General features: G+C 38.7%; 1 protein-coding gene across 11 annotated transcripts in view; it reads right to left on the minus strand.

Annotated features, from left to right (window-relative positions):
- Positions 1-4446: 4446 nt before the first annotated feature.
- Positions 4447-19070, minus strand: part of LOC122552637 (septin-11) — a 118375-nt gene continuing 103751 nt past the window's right edge. Inside the window, exons 11-15 of one of the 11 annotated variants that reach the window (XM_043695448.1) lie at positions 15205-15346; positions 15060-15087; positions 9113-9137; positions 7389-7459; positions 5534-5623 (exon numbers count right to left, since the gene is read on the minus strand). In XM_043695448.1, coding sequence (XP_043551383.1) covers positions 7435-7459; positions 9113-9137; positions 15060-15087; positions 15205-15346 — 220 coding nt within the window. In that variant the 3' untranslated portion in view covers positions 5534-5623; positions 7389-7434. Of the gene's footprint in view, positions 5624-7388; positions 7460-9075; positions 9138-15059; positions 15088-15204; positions 15347-19070 lie in introns of those variants that run through there. The other 10 variants (XM_043695423.1, XM_043695459.1, XM_043695479.1 and 7 more) reach the window with 10 other exon arrangements.

Raw genomic sequence — 19070 nt, forward strand, 5'->3', positions numbered from 1 at the left:
TTCACAGTGGTGGACACTAATACTATTCCAATAGTAGCAGGTACAGCAGAGATTATTGAAAGGAAGGAACTTAGAACAATCATCAAGGAAGAAAAAGTACTGAGCAAATATTGGAATTGAAGGCAGACAACTCACTGATGGCCTACATCCTAGAGTCTTGAAATGGCAGCAGAGACACTGGTTATAATATTCCAAAATTCCCTGGATGTGGGAAAGGTTCCAATGGATTGGAAAATGGTAATACCTTAAAAAGAAAGGGAGGCATAAACTAGGAAACTACAGACCTGGTTAAGATGTTGGGAAATTGATAGAACATTTGGAAAGTCAAAATACAATTCATCAGAGGCAGCAGGGTTTTACGAAGGGTAAGTAGTATTTAATTAATATGCTAGAGTTCATATAAGATGTAACAAGCAATATAGATAATGCAGACATAATATCTGGAGATTCATTGGTAAGGTGCTACACAAAAGGTTAATATACACAAGATCACATGGGCTTAACAGTAATTTATTAGCTTGGATTGAGTATTGGCTAACCAACAGAGTTGGGATAAATGAGTCTTTTTCTGGTTGACAAGATGTAACTGATGGTGCTGGAGGACCAAACCCTTTGTGTCACCCCAACTATTTTCAATCAATATTAATCATGTTTAAGCAGGACAAAGTACTATAGCCAAATTTGCAAGTGGGACAAACATGGGAAAGTAAATTGCAATGAAATAAATTTACAAATGGTTGTGAATGGGCCAAAATTTGGCAAATTGTGGATGTGAGGTTATCCTTTTTGCCAAGAGGAATAGAAAGGCAATATATCATAAGTTATTCATTGCCAACTATAGATAAGCATAATAAGACTTATTTACCTATCAAATTGAACAATTTTAAAGCTGTTTCTGTAATGGGAGATGTCAGCTTGTTATTGTGGGAGAGGTATCCATAAAGTCAGCTTTTGACCAAGCAATATCGAGGGGCCTAATCAGTAACTATAAAATTGGCTGTACGGTGTAGTTTCAATTGGTGATCTGAAGTAAGGGGCCCTGGCTAATAAGCCCACAAGTTCATGAATCATCTCTAATAAAAGACTAAGGAGGGTAGTTCATTTGTAATCCAAATATTTACCAAAAACTTCTGTTCTTCCATTTCATGTAACAACCACTGAAGGCATGGCAAACTTTTATGCACTAAAATATCCCAAGGCACCTCCATAGGTGAAAACAACATTGTCACCCCCCACTAACGCAGCTACACATCACAGGTTTCCAAATGTAGGCAGATACCATGAGTGTAGGGATTCTAATTGTTGCAATGAAGGAGACCATTTGGCTCCATCATGGCTGCACTGAATCTTCAAATGAGCAATTCATGTTGTTCCAAATACCAACCTCAATAATACTGCATATTCTTTCATAAACTAAGTTTCCCTTTTAATCACACACATTCTGCATGTCTGACCTTAACCATTCACTGATTTTTTTTCTCTCATTTTGCTGCTTTTGCTAATTGTTTTGAACTTGTTCTCTATCTATTGACAAATGGGTGTAGTTTCTCCCCTAGCTAATCTGACCAGTCCATGCATGAATTTTGAATATCTCCATCAAATCTCCCCTCAATGTTTTTTCCAAGGAAAACAGTCTACCTTCTACAATCTAGCTTCATAACTGAAGTTTCTCATCCTTGGAATCATGCTCATGAATCTTATCTGCGCTCTGGCTGATGTCTTCACCTTCCTGCCTAAAGGTCAGCACCCAAAACTGGATGCAATACAGCTGTGGCCAAACTGTTAAACTTTACAAGTTCAGCTCTGCCTCTATTAAGTCAAACATCTTGAGACTAAACATTGTTTTTCTGTCTACAGATGCTGTCAGACATAAGCATTGCCAGTAATTTTTATATTTCAGATATCCAGCATCTTAAACAGTGTTATGGAGGTTGTAGCAAACTTAAGTGTTTATTTTTGTTTTCAACACACAAGGAGAGAAATTGAAGGCTAACCTGCTGAATAATCAAAATGTTTTACATCATGATTGCCGTTTAATAAATTTCTCCTTGTTAAACTGCAGTCTGCTGTCAAGACAAAACCAATGCAATACTTAGATCTCTTCTTTGTATTTAGTAGTAGTATTTTACCAAGCAAAATACTGACACTGACACCCATAAGCTTAATCAATGAGGTAACTTTTAATGAGTGTTAAAGGAAAAAAAAGGACTGTAGAAAAGCACAAAGATCCATGTGTGCAAGAGTGAATAGGCAAAAGAGTGCACAAAATCTTTGGAAATTGACTGAAATTTCAAACCAATGAATAGTCAACTAAGTGATTTTTTAAAATGTAAATTACAGGTTACTTTTGTTGTTTTCTATAATTGTGAAATTTTTAGGTGCTTTATTATGTTTATGATAAAGCCAGTCATAGAGGTGTACAGCATGGAAACACCCTTTGGTCGAACCTGTCCATACCAACCAGATATCCCAACCCAATCTAGTGCCACCTGCCAGCACCCAGCCCATATCCCTCCAAACCCTTCCTATTCATATACCCAACCAAATGCCTCTTAAAATGTTGCAATTGTACCAGCCTCCACCACTTCCTCTGGCAGCTTATTCCATACACGTACCACCCTCTGTGTGAAAAAGCTGCCCCGTAGGTCTCTTTTATGTCTTTCCCTTCTCACCCTAAACTACGTCCTTAGTTCTGGACTCCTTGACCCCAGGTTAAAAAAAAACCTTGTCTATTTATCCTATCCATGCCCCTCATGATTTTGTAAACCTCTATAAGGTCACCCCTCAACCTCCGACTCTCCAGGGAAAACAGCCCCAGCCTGTTCAGCCTCTCCCAATAGCTCAAAAACCCCAACCCTGGCAACATCCTTGTAAATCTTTTCTGAACCCTTTCAAGTTTCACAACATCTTTCCGATAGGAAGGAGGCCAGAACTGCACGCAATATTCCAAGTGGCCTAATCAATGTCCTGTACAGCCGCAACATGACCTCACAACTTCTGTACTCAATACTGACCAATAAAAGAAAGCATACCAAATGCCACCTTCGCTAACTTATCTACCTATGATCACTGAATTACAATTTAAGACTATTAAAAAGTGTTCATATGGTAGGACAATTTGCACAAAAGTGATCAAAGACAACTATTTATGTGAGAGATACCAACTAAGTTCCCTACCATCCTACGTAGCTGATTGGGCTTGCCAGAACCCACAGTCAATTTGGACAGCGAGGCCTCTCAGGCAAAACGTTCCCTCATTAATCTGTTGTTCCTGGACAAGATGAAGACTGTTATGGACCATTGTAGAAATGCGATTGCCCTTAACACAGATAAAGCATGGAGAATGATGCAGCAAAGTGTGTGCAATTTACAAAAAAACTTCCCCTTTTACCCCCCATAGTAGGAATGATAGGAATCTGGCTGGGAGCAATGGATTCCGGCTTTAGGCCCTGGGAGTCCACAGCAGTTTCCTGTTTGGGAGATTTATTTGATGGGGAGGTCATTATGTCTTTCAAGCAGCTGAGCCAGAAATATGAACTATCTAGGAGGGACCTCTTTCGTTATTTCTAGATTAGGGACTTGATACAGAAAAAGACTACATCAATGGTTAGTCCCTATGTTGGATATGAAAAGGAGAGTACTTTAGTGCATGGGCACTCTCTTGGTCAGCACCCTCTATCATTTATTAGGAGGTAGTGTCTCAAAGGACATTGAGTGTCTGTGGGGAATCTGGGCGGAGATCTCACCAGAGGAGTGAGAGGATATTTGGCAGAACATAAGATTTTGATTTGCAGCAGGATGCAAGTACTCCACAGAGCTTATTTGGAACTGGAGCAACTTGTGAAATTTATGACAGGAGCGTCCCCAAATGTAAAATAGATGTTGGTATTCTTACTCATTGCTTGTGGTCATGCCACAAACTCTGTCGGTATTGGGGCACTATAGTGAGTGTTGTTATTTTAAAGTAATTTTATATTTGTAAAAAATTCAGAATCTTAAAATATTTATTTTAAAAACTTTGTCTAAATTACATGCTAACAGCACTTCTGTACAGTTTACATTATTATTGAATTATTTAATGTCTGGAATAAATATGCAAAAGGAAAATGAGGTACATTAGTTGTTCAGAATTTTCAGGATCTGAATTAGTCAAAGACTATACTATAGATAGACAAAATTCAACACAATTTTCCAGCCAATTCCTTCGTTATTTGTTGCAGCGACATCACCTCTCCCTCTATTCCAATAAAAGACAGACATTAAGTATTTGATGGTTTCAAGTTGGAAATGTGGGGACAATTGAGGTCTGAAGATGTAGTTAACCATTCTGATATTAACCACCAAATAACTTAAGATTAAAGCTAGATAATGTACATCAGAAATAGTACCATTTATTCAAACCATCAATGTAGATTAAGGGAAGGAAAGGAAAACATAAATCCATAATTAGAGTGAAGCTGTGGTTTAAAATCAGTTTATTTTCTTACAGAACATTTCACAGTCTCCACATCAATGGTTCAAATGTATGGCTGGTTACAGAAAAGCATACTGTACTAGATCAACAACATTGCACCTCTGAACAACCAGTATAATTGTGATAGGATAGTTTCCATCCAAGACCACCTCAGCATTGCAGCATTTGTGCAACTTTTGTACTTTTATATTGACTTCAATATTGACTTCTAACATCAGAATAAATGCTGTTACATCAATTATTAATTGTTGGTTATTATTTCACTTTAAACTTTCTTAAATATTAATGCAGAATTGCTATCAATATCTGTGTTAAATCAATAAAAGAATGTAATTTCTCCATTGATGTCAAGTTTACAAATGGTGCATTAAGTAGGCCAAGGTAAAATCCAGAGACTGTACATATTAGCTTTTGCAAAATCCTAAAAACAAACTGTTTATTAGGGCATATATTATTAAAGTGGTCATGGTATGATAACATTAACACTTATAAACTAATAATAAAATTGCAACTCGGTCTCTTATAAAAAGCCTTGGCCATCTTTAATTATCCCCGTTTCCGAAAACTCTGATAAAAATATTAAGTGTCTGCATTGTGATGCATTAAAGGGTCAATCAGTTTTTCCATGCTAATTCAATTTTATGCAGTAGAGTCTGTTATGATTGACTAAAAACATGTTTTTCATTAGTTGTTTAAAGAAATTTGGAAATTTAAGTTTACTTGCAAATGTGGATTGAAGAAAAGAAATAGTGGTAAACTTTTGAAAAGTTTGAAACAATGCAACAACAGCAAGAATCATCAGTGACAGAACATTGAGCGCATGGTTTCTGATGCTGCAAAGAACGATTCTACAAATAACATTAGATACTATCATAAATTCAGAAGATCAACTGTTTCTAAATATTACACTGTCTGATCTTGTTCCTGTCACAAGTAGGTTATTTTATTAGGATATTTTTTCTGTGTCAAAACTATAAAATACTGAGGTTCAACAAGCCACAGTACAAGAAATGTGACCAGGAAGGAGCAGAAATAATGATGACTCAAGAAAGAATTCTTCTGCGTGGTACGTGCATACATTGTAGCTCTTCTATAGCCTAGGAATCTCATCCAGAAGGGGACAGGCAGCAGGACAATTAGATAAAGAAGCTACAGAGGGAAATTAAAGAAAGAATATTGGTTAAACAGATTGCAGATGTGGAGTAGTGCATAAGTGGAGTAGAACCTAATAAATGACCAGGTGTACTCCAGACCCTGGGATGAAACTGGGAAAATCATGCAACAAGTGAAATATCTTGAATGAAAGGTAAGTAAGGGAAATCATAACTACCAATCCAACATCCTTGCAATGAAGACCTTTAAAAGTGTAGTTTCGCTAATACTAGCTACTACCTGATTACACGGCCAACTTCAACTGTTAATTTTAGATAGTATGCATCAGCAGTATATCATCTGCAGCAGACCACAGTAGGATGCAATCCTCATCTCCATTTTCCAACAGAAATCTGGATATTGACCATGAGCTGGAATATCTGGCTCATATTTCTCCTTCCTAAGAATAATTGCATAATCTCTACTACTGTTCCAATGGCATAATTATGAAACAGGCAATTCATTTATCTACTGAGCCCTTTGAAGCGAATTCCTTTCAAAATAGACAAACCCACAAATTTATACTTTTCCCTAATACATTCTTACCACTCGAACAGTTCCCTCCCTTTGAAGAAAGCATCCCGTCTCAATCATGCAGGATACTGTGTGCAGTGAAAATGATGAATATCATAAATATTCAATTCCTAGTTTCACAGCCAAAAGTATTAAGCGCATGTGCTGGTTTACAAAAACAATATATCGACAAGGCAATACACCTTTTACAAGTTCGTCCATGCGGCCACATACAACAAGTAAAGCACTGACTGAACAACAGGAAAGGATGTGTTTGAACTGAAATGTTATACTACACAACAAAAAAAATTCCAATTAAAAAACTATAAAATAAAGTGGACACTATGAATGTATTCAAGAAATGGAGTATTCAGATTCTGGCTCCCTACTATTGGGAGCTGATTACAATAGTGTTACATGAACTCATGGTTATCTTACTAGTGTGACATTTTAGTGGAACAGAAAACATTTCACTAGACACCACACAGATCATACAAAACAGCCATTTGAATAAAATGTATCAGTGCTGGCACCATTATATTTATATGTGCTCTATAATATTCAAGGGTTTGGATAAATCAATAGCTTACTATTTTATGATATCATCAGGAAATTAACCATTACTTCATGACCACCTTAGGAAACCTAATAGCAATAAACAGCGAAGTGCATGTAACTGCAAGCATGCTTTTTGAGTTACAAATTGTTTTGAAACATTCAAGGATTTACTAATACTATTCTCACCCTCCAATATAAACTTAGAAGTACAAAGCAGAAGCATAAAAAGGCATAGAAATACATTGTTGTTATACATGTTCACATTTTTTAAAAGTAAAGACTTCATATAATATAAAAAAGGCTATCCAATGTACACATATGTATGTAATGGTGCGTCTTGGAGAAATGGAAACAATCATGCTTAGCCACAAGGTGATTATGGGGCTGTAATTCATACAAAAATGCATAGAAATCACTATGTTTACTGCTTTAAAATGGCGGGGTACAATAAATGCAAAAATAAATGCAGCATCTTGGTGAGCAAACTATTTGGCAAAGCAAAAAGCAAAGTGGGATACGTGTGTACACGAGGCAGCTGCTGGAACACATCAGTGGTGAAATCAGACAGTAAACTGGCTGAGAAGTATTCTGCTGTTAAAATGGGTTAGATCAGAGGCCAAAGAGTAGGCAACCAATCTTTTGGCTATATATTTATTGCCAAGAATACAAAAGTTCCAACTGCCATACTTACATGCATAGGTGAAAGTACAATCCAACTAGATTTTGTGGGATATTAGTTATTCCGTGCAGAGCCAAGGATTACTGTGAAAACAAGGTAAAAGACATACAAAACAAAATAAAACTGCTGCTAGGGAAATCAGCTCAACATGGCCCAGGAAAGATGTGCAGTTAAAAGCATGTCCTCAAGATTACAGATGACAGGACTAATATTAAAACTTTGATGACCATAAAGTCTTCAATTTATAAAATTATACTTATTGAATTCTATTGGTCCTTTGATCCCCATCATCACTCCTTCCTATCAATTAAAACAGGAGTCACTGCTGTAGCTTGTTGGGGAAGGTTAGAGTAAGATCATTTTTAAACGAATTTGAGAATGAATTCTCAACTGTCACTGGGAGGGACAACTGCTGCAGATGTTTTTCCCCCTGGCTTCCATAATTACCTAATTAGCACATACAATGTTCAGGTAGGAACTGGCAGTGGGCGATCCTACCCAGTTGTTAATAAATGTGAACTGATAGCTACTGAGTTAAATACAATACAATAAAATACTATAATCCAGCTACTGTCACTATTGAAATTGAGATTCACAGGAAAGGAGAGATACTAATACTTAATGCTCAGATGCATATTCAACTTCAAGAGTAAATATGAATTTCAGTTATACCAAATATTAGTTTCAATGGCATCCCCCAGAAAAAAATATTTTTTATGATTTGGTTTTCTGATTTAAAATCACTCTGTAATAAAGAAAAAAGACAAATTTAATTCACTTAGAACCAATTGATAGATTTTATAAGTGTGGATAAAGTAAGTTTTAAAGTAATAGATATGCAGTTAACTGCACTTGTGATTGGAACAGAAATGCCGAAGGTCTAATGTGAGTTGATATTAAGGCTTCTCGTGCACATGCCAAGATGGATACGAACATCTGTTTCCTGAGCCATGTTTGGTTAGTAAGCAAAATTGAAACCTGCCATCAAGAAGTTTGAAAGCTGTATACCTCTGCTAGTAACATTGATCCTAGTTTTAAAATAAACCAGTATGTTCTAAACAAGCTATTGGTCCAAGCCAGAAGAGAGCAGAGACAAATCCACAGCAGACAAGGAACAATAACTAATTTCTTTTTGAAAAGGCATCAAAAAGAGAATCTATTTCAGGATGAACAGCACAAAGTAAAGGATTAAAAGGATCAGCTTTGACCTGTGCATTTAGCATATTTTAAGAGCAAAGACAGATATTAATTCCACCTTAGTAATATCAAAACACACGATGAAACTATGATGGTAGCATTAGAGAAAGGAAAATATAAAGAGAGCTCTATTCATAACCCATGAAATTGCAAATTCTCTCTTTCAGATTTGACTTCTGCAAGACTTCTAAATGAAAAAGGGGTTAGAAAAGTTGTTATCCTGATATGTAGTCCTTTTTCTCACCTACATGGCTGGCCACTTTCCTTTTTGTAATAGTAGTCCTACTATTCTACCTACAGTTTCCATTTTCAAAGAATTAAGACTTCATCCATTACTTCTCACTGCCCCCTTCAAATACCAGTTTTGTTTCAGTTTTAAGTTCTGCCCCTTCTCCATTTCATGGAATGCTTTTGAAAGGAGTTTCCTATATGAAAAGATATTAGTTAATGTTCTCTTAATTTAAAAAAAAATGGATGGGCATTCTGATGCCAGACACGTTACAGCTAAGCAGATGGATAGGGTGACATCCTTGACTTGCCAGAGTTGCTTATGTGAAGCTTGCACTGCAATTAAAAAGGGAAAAAAATAAAACATACAATTAGAAATCATACCTCATAAATAAACTAATTTGTTGCATTCCAATACAGTTCCATAAGCAATGATTAAGAAACAAACCATTTTAATTAACAGCTGTATTTAATTATAACTGCAAATAAGTAACTCATGCATTATAGCAAAATATATAAGCATATCAAAGAAAAAACATTCACAAAGCACAGGCATTTGAAAGAAAAATCATACATTACACACCCAACCCAAATTTATGGAAGAATGGAGTCATCAAATAAACTGCCTCTCAAAATACCCTTCCCAAAATTATTGAATAAACCATTTAAAATAACCTGGAGAGTTGGAAATTTAACTTAAGATACAATTATGTGCACTGAGTTTCAACCTTATAGTTGGCAGGCACATCATTTTCAAAGTGATTATGAAATGCAATGCAAAGTTTTTCAACTTTTAAACCACTTCCTTGGAGAACAAACCATAACTTCTCTACTCTCATAATTCCAAACTTTGATGTCATGAAATATTGTTCGATAGTTCAGTCTAACAGTAGAAATTCAAAGCATTGGTCTTGTGTCATTAGATTTAAGTTCAATTACTTCCACACACTTCCCAGCAACTTCAGTTCCTCAGTAATACACTGTACCACTGGAAAGCAAAGTCCTGCATTCTACGATGTAGCTGTCCTTACATAGCTTGTAGCTCCCCCTACTCCCACTTCCAAATCTGAATAAGGGTTATACCCAAAACATTGATTTCTCCATCTCCTGATGCTGCTTGGTTCCAGCCTCCTCTTTGTCTACTTTGGATTCCAGTACCTGCAGTCTTCTTTATTTCTAAACTGAATTTCCATGTGGCCTCCAACGCTTTCATGCCATTTTGCTGGGAGTGCACCAGAATGCAGATTAGCTACAATTTAATTGAATGGCAGATTGGATGATAAAATAGCTTTTTCCTCTTTATATATGCCCATATGTGCTGAAAAAAAGCTTGGGGAATTTACCCTTTATGCATGAGATTAAATCATAGACTGGATATAAAATTCAGTCTGAATTTTAAGCCTGTTTTCAAAATACTTTCAATAAACTAGAAGAGATTTTGGAACTCTTCAGAAGATGTTTCAGTCATGACAATAAGGAACACCTTGGGGATAACTATCGACAGGAAAAATAAAGTCTGAATCAGAATGAACAGACTATTATTTGACCCCAACCTTATAACTTGCCATTTTTTGTGTGAGGAATGTTTGTGCAATGTCATGCAATGGAGAGACAGCAGATATCCAGTGTCTCTGCTTCATTATTCAACAATTGAAGCTGCTGATATTCCCTTGAAATGCTGAGGAAACGATGATAAATTGGTATTAATGAGGACATGATTGGGAACATTAAAAATGATTGAAAATTCAGCTGCTTAGCCCTCCACACAAATGATCAATGACAATGAAAGAGATTTTAAGGGATTCGTTAGAATTTTGAGTTGGAGTGAAAGAAGCATTAAACTTACATTTTACAAAAAAGACCAAAAGGAATGTCAAGGTAACTTCAGGCCAGTGAGATGCATATCTGTCATGAGTGAAATATTAGAGATACAGAAGAAAAATATTTTGAAGAACAAGAGAACAAGTCAGCATAGTTTTATTGGGGTAAATGGCATGCTTGACAAAGCTGTTTGAATTTGAGGGGTGGTATTGGAGCTCATGAAACACCAGTGAAATTCTTTACACTATTACATTTGAGTTTTTAACCTGCAAAGTGGCAAAACACGATGTAGCAAAGAAGACAGAATAACCAACAGAGTATTGTGCTGGAGTCGTACAAAGCGACCAGTGAGGTATCCCAAGATCAACACAGAAATCCCGTTCATGTTGTAGATCATATCAATGATTTGAAAATGAGGATACAGTCAAAGTTATCTCAATAGCACTAAAATTGCAAGAGGGGTGCAAATAAAATCAACAGCAAGCTGTTCAGGCACAGAGAGAATCAACTAAAACAGGCTGAGAAATAACAAATGAAATATTGACTGAGCAGTGATGAGAACTACTGTGAAAATTCAACATTCGACTACAAATTAATGGTTTACTGGATACAGAACAAGATTTGGGAATACCAGTGGAAACTTTCAAGTTACTTACACAGCATGCAACAGTGTTAAATAGAATCTTGTGTTGTATAATACATAAAATAGAACAAAAGGCATAGGATGTGACTCCATATAACAATGGTTTATCTTGATCTGGAGTACGTACTGTTCTAGTTGCCTTATGATAGGAAAGTCATTGTAACATAGAGCTATTTGTCTGAAATTTCAACTACAAGAAGTTAATCATGCTCACATGAAAGAATACCAAGAGGGAATCTTACTGAATTATTCAAAAACAATCCCTTCAGGTTTTTAATGAGTTAAACTCTGAAATATTTTTCCCTGCTCTTCAAATGTCAGAAGCCCAGAAGAGAAGGTGAATGTAAATGTCAGATGTAACTATTTCCCACTGAATGATGAAGTTTACAATGGACTTTCCAATGAGAAAATGGAAACTACAAACCTCAGTAACTTTAAAGCAAAAATAGAATTGATATTTTGCAACTGAGAAAAGGAGGGATACCATGGCATTATTTGGATTCTGTGTTCAATTCTGGACTAGCCATCTGGACCAACACTTTTTCACCTGTATTTACATGCTTCCAAATTATTCACCTTGGACCATTATATGATACTGCTGATCTTAATCAGTAGCCAAATTTTGATTCTATCCCTTATTTGGCATAAAAATGACTCATAAGTGTCAGAAGCTATGCACACATTATACAACAGCTTGAATGTATTCTTAAGACAAATACATATGGAACCGTGCAAAAGATGATGTTTGACAATTTTGCTTAATCAATGCACAGTCAGCAACAAACCATAGCATCAATGATTGAAAAGTTATGTTAATGATGTAGACATGCAAGTAGTAAAATAATGAAAGCAGCACAAACAATGGAGTAACTGTGAAGTGCACACAATATGGAGTAATACCATGGTATGCCAGAGCTTCTGTTAGAAAAAGGGGGCAGCAAAAAAAAAAAATCACCTGTAGATAGCTGTACCCCACAATTCTTCATCTGGTATTGCCCCAACATATTAGTGACAGAAACAACTTTTCTGTCACTTACTTTTCTCTAGAGTAAACTTGATGTGAAAGGGATAATGGTACTGAAAATGTATTAGAGATTACTTATTCCCATGATTGGAAAATACATAGATTACACTTTATTTCTTACCAAGTCACTTATTACAAACATTTTCACAAAATAAGCCATATGCAGGAAACAGAGATAATTCAAAACTATTTCCTGATCTTTCCATTACTACAAAATAATCCTTCTTAGCATTTTTCAGGCTACATATCTGAGTCTAGTAGGGCAGCAGTAACTGAACTTCAAAAATAATTCAAAATGTTGTTTATAGATAATTTTAATCAAGTAACTAAGCAACTGTTCCTCCTTCAATTTAATGAGAGAAATTAAAATCTGCCTTTACAACAGGTAACTTAAACAGAACACCAAATGGCGTATTCAATAACAATTCAATTAACTACTACTAAGGAATAGACAACACATTGTGTTCTGTTTATGATCAAGGTCATTACATAAGAACACAAGAGACAGGAGCACGTGTCGACTGTATGACCCATTGAGCCTGCTCTCTCATACAATACAAACTTGGCTGATCTTTGTCTTCAACTCTGCTTTCCTACCCATTCCCATATTCCTTGATCCCTTGCCAGATCAAAAATATGTCTATCTCATGCTTAAATCTGTTTAATTGTTTGCCCATCCAAAACCCTCCAGGGTACAGAACTGCAATGTTTCATAACCCTTTGAGCGAAATTTTTCCTTATCTCAGTCCTCAAAGATAGAACAACTCCTGTCCTGAAACTGTGCCTGTGCTCTGGATTCCTCATCCAGCAGGAACAACCTCTGTCTACCTTGCAAAGCCCCTTCAGATTTTTCACTGTGATCACCTTTCATTCTTCAAAATATCACAGAAAGAAATCCAAATACTCAGCCTCTCACCATAGGTCAACCCTCTCACCCCGGGACCAGTCTGGTGAATCTTTGTACTGCTTCCTATGCAAATATATCTTTCCTTAAAATATAGAGACCCAAAACTGCAAACAGGGACATAAGGTGTGAGTTCACCAAAGCCCTGTACTGGCCAATGTGCTCCTTGCTTTCTTGTTTGATTGCTGCACCTACATGCTAACTTGGACTTTCTCGTACAATCACGCTTTAATTTCCAGAAATATCAACATTTACAACTTTGTCACCTTTGAAAATATATTTTTTTTCTTTTATCACGTAATAGAGATGTACAGCATGGAAACTCATCCACGCCAACCAGATATCCTAAATTAATCTAGTCCCATTTAGCAGCACTTGGCCCATATCTGTCTAAACCCTTCCTATTCATATACTCATTCAGATGCCTTTTAAATGTTGTAATTATACCAGCGTCCACCACTTCCTTTGGCAGTTCATTCCATACATGCACCACCCTCTGCGTGAAAATGTTGCCCCTTAGGTCCCTTCTTTTGACCAAAGTTTTCAGTGCTGGATCAGAAGAGCAGAGAATGAATCAAACCATGCAATGTACACTAGCCTGTGGCTTATCTGTAAGACAGATATAAGGGGACCAATCTTATAGGGATTTAAGCAATGTAGATGATGGAAGATTTGTGGTAAAACTAGATGAGAAGTCCAGCAAGGGCTCTCTCTATACCACGGGGGCATCTCGCTCCATGTCTTTCACGTTTCTGATGAATGGCTTGGGGAGTTTCTCACAAGGCAGAGTAGAGTTAGCAATTAAGGGGGATTACTGCTTGTTGAAAACTTTATTAATGCCACAACTCATCTCACTTATATTCAGCTTTTGATCTTATCAAACAGGCTAGGTATTGAGAAAGCTCAACATGGAAGTCAGAGTTAACAGCTAGCGTGTTCAGGTCACCATTGGCTGTGACCAGCCTCCATGCTGCTCAGCAACAACCAGCATCTCAGGACATGATCCACAGGCATCAGACGCATGTGTCCCTTGTCCATGGACATTGGCATCCAATATCTGTCTTCACAACCATCATGGCACCTCCACAAGCCACTTGCAGGACACTGAGGAAGCAGAGACCTGCAATGAATGGCTGCAGCAGTTTCTCAGAGCAGGTCACTTCCTTCCTCGGTGCTATCCAGACCTTGCCTTGCTGCCCCAATTAGTGCAGTGACACAGCCAGGCAGCTTCCTGTTCAACCACCTTTAATCAAAAGAGGGATACGTCTTGCTGTAAGGCAATGTAGAGTGTCACTCTCACACCTAAAAACATACAACTAGGCGGAAGCCATTCAATATAATCATGGCTGATCATCCAATTCAGTACCTTTTTCCTGCTTTCTCCCAATAATCTTTGATTCCTTTAGCCTCTTAGCAACGTCCTGTCCTGTGAAAAAGGGGTGCCTGGAGTGCGTGCCACATTCTCCCCCCTCCCCCTGTCGCTGTGCAACCAATGACTGGGAGGCTGGAGTGCAGGTGTGTGTCCCTATCCAGCAGACCATATAACTCATGGTAACTTCTGGGCAATGAAGGCCATTGCCTCCCACATTCCTGTCTGCTGCATGTGGGTGAAGTCCAGAATTGCTGACATCATGAGGGTCCTCTCCTGCCTGATCTCTGGCAGTTCTCCAAGTGCCAGCAGCCTGGGGCATTTCTTCCTCAGGCAGCTGTGGAGCTGTCAGTGAGGTGCTCACAGATCCTACACTCTCAAACCTAATGTCCCCACTGGGGCTTGGTGGCCAGTGCAGAAGGCAGCCTTGCTGAGGCCTCAGTACTCCTGTCCTCAGAGCTCAAGAAAGTGGTGTCAGGGGGAGCCATGCATTTCACCTGGAGGTAGAGGAGAAGATGGCAACATCTGCAAAACAAAAAGAGAGACGGTGGTGTGGCCAATGGTTAGAAAAGAGGGTGAAACAAATGACACTGACAGTGGGGTTAACGTGAGAATTCCAATGAAATGAAGAAAGGGACTTACTCGATTGGTGAGAAATGGATGTCCCAACATCTCCAAAGGAGTGGTCCTAGTCTTCTCCAACGAAGGCCAAGATTCTCTTCTTGGCTGGGCTAAGGAGTCCAATTCCGGGCAGTCCTCCATCAATCTGGACCCCTTTCCCCACCTGTAGTGAGAGAGAGGGAGGGATTGAGTGAGGTGAAAGTGGCTGGCATGGTGTTAGTGCTGGCGGTGTAAAGGTGGTGATGTGTCCCAGGGACAGTGAGTAATGCAGAGCCCATGCAGGGTCAGTGGTGTGACAGTAGGGGTAGGAACGAGAGCAAATGAGGCAAAGTGTTGCAGACAACACACAGCAGTAGAGCATGAGCCTTGATGGCAGGGGTGTGCAGCAACAGAGTTAATAGTGAGCGAGAGGTAGCAGAGAGTAGATGGCGGCACTTACCCTGGCAGAGCGGAGTAAGTCCATGACCTTATTCCAACACTGCTGGCGGTTCCTCCACACTGACCCCGGTGATGACCTCAGACTGGGCCTGCTCTGCCAGTCCTCTGACAAGAGGGCTCCTCTCCTTCGCACCACCCCCTCGACCAGGACCTCCAGAATTATGGCACTACCTTCTCCTCCAACACACTCAGTCATTGTCCTTGACCAAGCAGGGGAATTTTGGAATGCCAGTCCCCATTCGGGCACATTGAGGCCTTTTAAAGATGGTGCAACCTTTCGGCAGGCATCTGCTGAATGGTGAGTTCTTCCAGGAACAGCATGTGATAAAACAGGGTTGGAATCGGACAGGAGAGATATCGTGGGAGAGCAGGTGGTTGATGAGGTGAGTTTGGTAAGATACAGTAAGGAAACACTCCAGGCCCCTCACCAAGAATCCTCCAAAAAACTCAATACAACTCAATTAGTTAAAAAAAGTGTAAGATACAGTCCAAGGAGTTTGCTAGCAGATGACCCTAATCTTTAACGGATGGTGGACATTACAGCTTCAAGAAACTAAATGATCTTCTCCAAATCCTATACCAGTTACAGATACAGGTCAATGGTGATGTCAAATAAGAGGAGTTCTAGTTGACGCTAATTCAGTCTCTAAACAATCTATTACTACCTTAAACAGCTTTTGTTATTTGCAAACTGGCTTTTATGATGAGCAGGCAGATTTCCCTTTCAAAGTCAAAAAAGGTAGTTTCCCAGGAATTAAAATGAAAGATCCAGCTTTACGTCAACATTAAATAATTAACTCCACAAAAATTACAGGTAGATTTTAAAAATATATTTCTAATTCTAAAGCTTCCCCTTTTTCTTTAAGATAGCTGAGAATTGGTTCAGCACATTTTGTCTGAAATGCATCCTACCTCTCAGGCTGATCAGACGCAAATGAACAATTCACCAGCTAAAAGCACAATATAAGGTGGAAATAGTAGTAATTAAGGGCCTTAAACAACTAGGTTGTGATTTTTTTTTGTTCTGATTTCTCTTTTATGCTGCCTGTCTTTTCTCCTACTCTTGTTTCCCAGGATTAGGACATGGACTTCTATTCGATTGGTCCATGCTTCTGGGCTACCCAGGAAACTGCTTTTTATTCATTCAGGGGATTACATCACAGAATAGGCCAACATTTATTGCCCATCCCTAGTTGCCCTTAAGAAGGTGGTGGTGTGCTACCCACTGCAATATATTTGGTGTAGGTAGACCCACAATGCCATTTGTGAGGGTGTTCCAGGATTTTGACTTGGCAACACTGAAGGAAGGGTAACAGTTTTCCAAGTCAGGATGGTGAGTGGCTTGGTGGGGAACTTGTAGATGGTGGTGTTCCCATTTATCTGCTGCCTTTGTCCTTTAAATGGAAGTGGTTGTGCGTTTGGAAGGTGCTAAGGAACCTTGTTGATTTTCAACAGTGCATCTTATGGATGGTACATGTTGCTGCTACTGAGCATTGGTGTAGAAAGGAACGAATGGTTGTGTTATTTGGCAATTAAGTGGGCTGCCGGATGACCACAAGTTTCTTTAGTTTTGTTGGAGCTGCATTCAGCCAGGGAAGTGAGGAGCATTCTATCATAATCATTGTTTGGATCTTGTGGATGGTGGATAGGCTTTAGGGAGTTAGGAGGTGAATTACTCACTGTAACATTCCTAACCTTTGCTCTGCTCTTGTAGCCACAGTAGTTGTTTGGCTATTCTCTGGTCTTTAATTATTCCAGGATGCTCACAGTGAGGGATTCAGTGTGAAGGGATGATGGTTAGATTCTCTCTTCTTGGAGGTAGTTATTGTCTGGCACTTGTCACACAAACCTGGATATTATCCTGGTCCTGCTGCAACTAGACAGGAGCAGCTTCAGTATCTGAGGAGTTGCATAAGGAGCTGAATACTGTGCAGTCCATCAGCAAAAATCCCAATTTCTGATCATTTGCCAGAAGGAAGTACTAACCATTCACCATTAGGAAATTTTCCACAGGAAGGATTTTCTATCTAATAATCTTCCTGTTTGGCCACATCACAAACATATCTTCCATCTAACAAGTCCTGGTATGGGGATATGAACTCAAGAGTTTTCATTAAATAAATTTCAATTTTAGAAAAAAAACTAATGTCAGTAATGATGAATATGAAATCTACTGTGCTTACCAAGTCTGTCCTGTTTGTGACTCCAGATGCACAACAATGGGGTGGATGCTGAACTACACCCTGTAATAGTCTAGTAAGCCAGTTGTATTAAAAATGCTGTAGCAAAGTCTAAGGATATAAACCCTGGCCAGACCACCCTTCAGCAGAAACAATAAAGAAACATGCTAACAAACTGACCATGCAAAGTCCTGCTCTCCAATATTTTTGGATCTTATGCCAAAATTGGAAGAATTGTTTCACAGACATGTCAAGCAGAAGCTTGATATAGTCATATTCACAGATGCACAGCATGCAGTCAATGTTCTAGAATTCATCACTAACATACTTAGGTATGTTCTGCCCACTCAGAGAAAAGATGCACCAGAGGTGGTGACAAGCAGTATAGTGTCAGAGGCAGTATGTTTTGGGTATACTTAACATTGTTTCTGAACAAGTGTCACTATATCAGGCCAAAACTGGACAACAGAACCTTTTATTACTGAACACCTACTCCCCTCCCTCAGTTGATGAGCCTGAACACTTGCATGTCAGAATAAGCACAGAAGGTGGGAGATACACTGAATATACTCTCAATGGGACATTTCCATGTCTATTACAAGAATGGTACTTCAACTAGAGTCCCGCTGAACCAGGTCTGTGACAGTAGGGAAAGAAGCCTTTTTATAATTTATCCCTTGGGTGTAGGCATTGCTGGCAGATGCTGCCTGAACTGCTGTGCTCTTCCAGCACCACTAATGCAGAATCTGGTTTCCAGCATCTGCAGTCATTGTTTTTACCTATATAGCATTTATTGTCCATCCCTTACTAACCTAGAGAGGAGGTGGTGGTGAGCTGCCTTCTTAAACTACTACCTGGAGTGCTTGGAGTGTAGGGACACCCACAGTGCTGTTAGGAAGGGGTTACAGGATTTTGACCCAGCAAGTGAAGAAATGGCGATAAATTTCCAAGTCAGGATGATGAAAGACTTGGAGGGGGTCTTGCTGGTGGTGGTGTTTCCATGTATTTGCTGCCCCAATCTTTCTAGGTGACAGAGGTTGTGGGTTTAGATCTCATGATCACCAATGTACCTGTAGCTGACGCATGTGTCCATGATATTGATGAAACGACTACTGTGTGAGGTGACAAACACCTCGCCTTCACGATGAAGATGCCCTCTATTTGTTTGCAGAGCCTATGGATTGTGTTAAATGAGATAGATGCAGAACAGATCTAGCAGCTCAAAACAACCATCCACGAGATGCTGCAGGCTATCAGCAGCAGCAGAAC

Source organism: Chiloscyllium plagiosum, chromosome 1 (genome assembly GCF_004010195.1).
Source record: "Chiloscyllium plagiosum isolate BGI_BamShark_2017 chromosome 1, ASM401019v2, whole genome shotgun sequence".
In the NCBI taxonomy this organism is placed as follows: Eukaryota; Metazoa; Chordata; class Chondrichthyes; order Orectolobiformes; family Hemiscylliidae; genus Chiloscyllium; species Chiloscyllium plagiosum.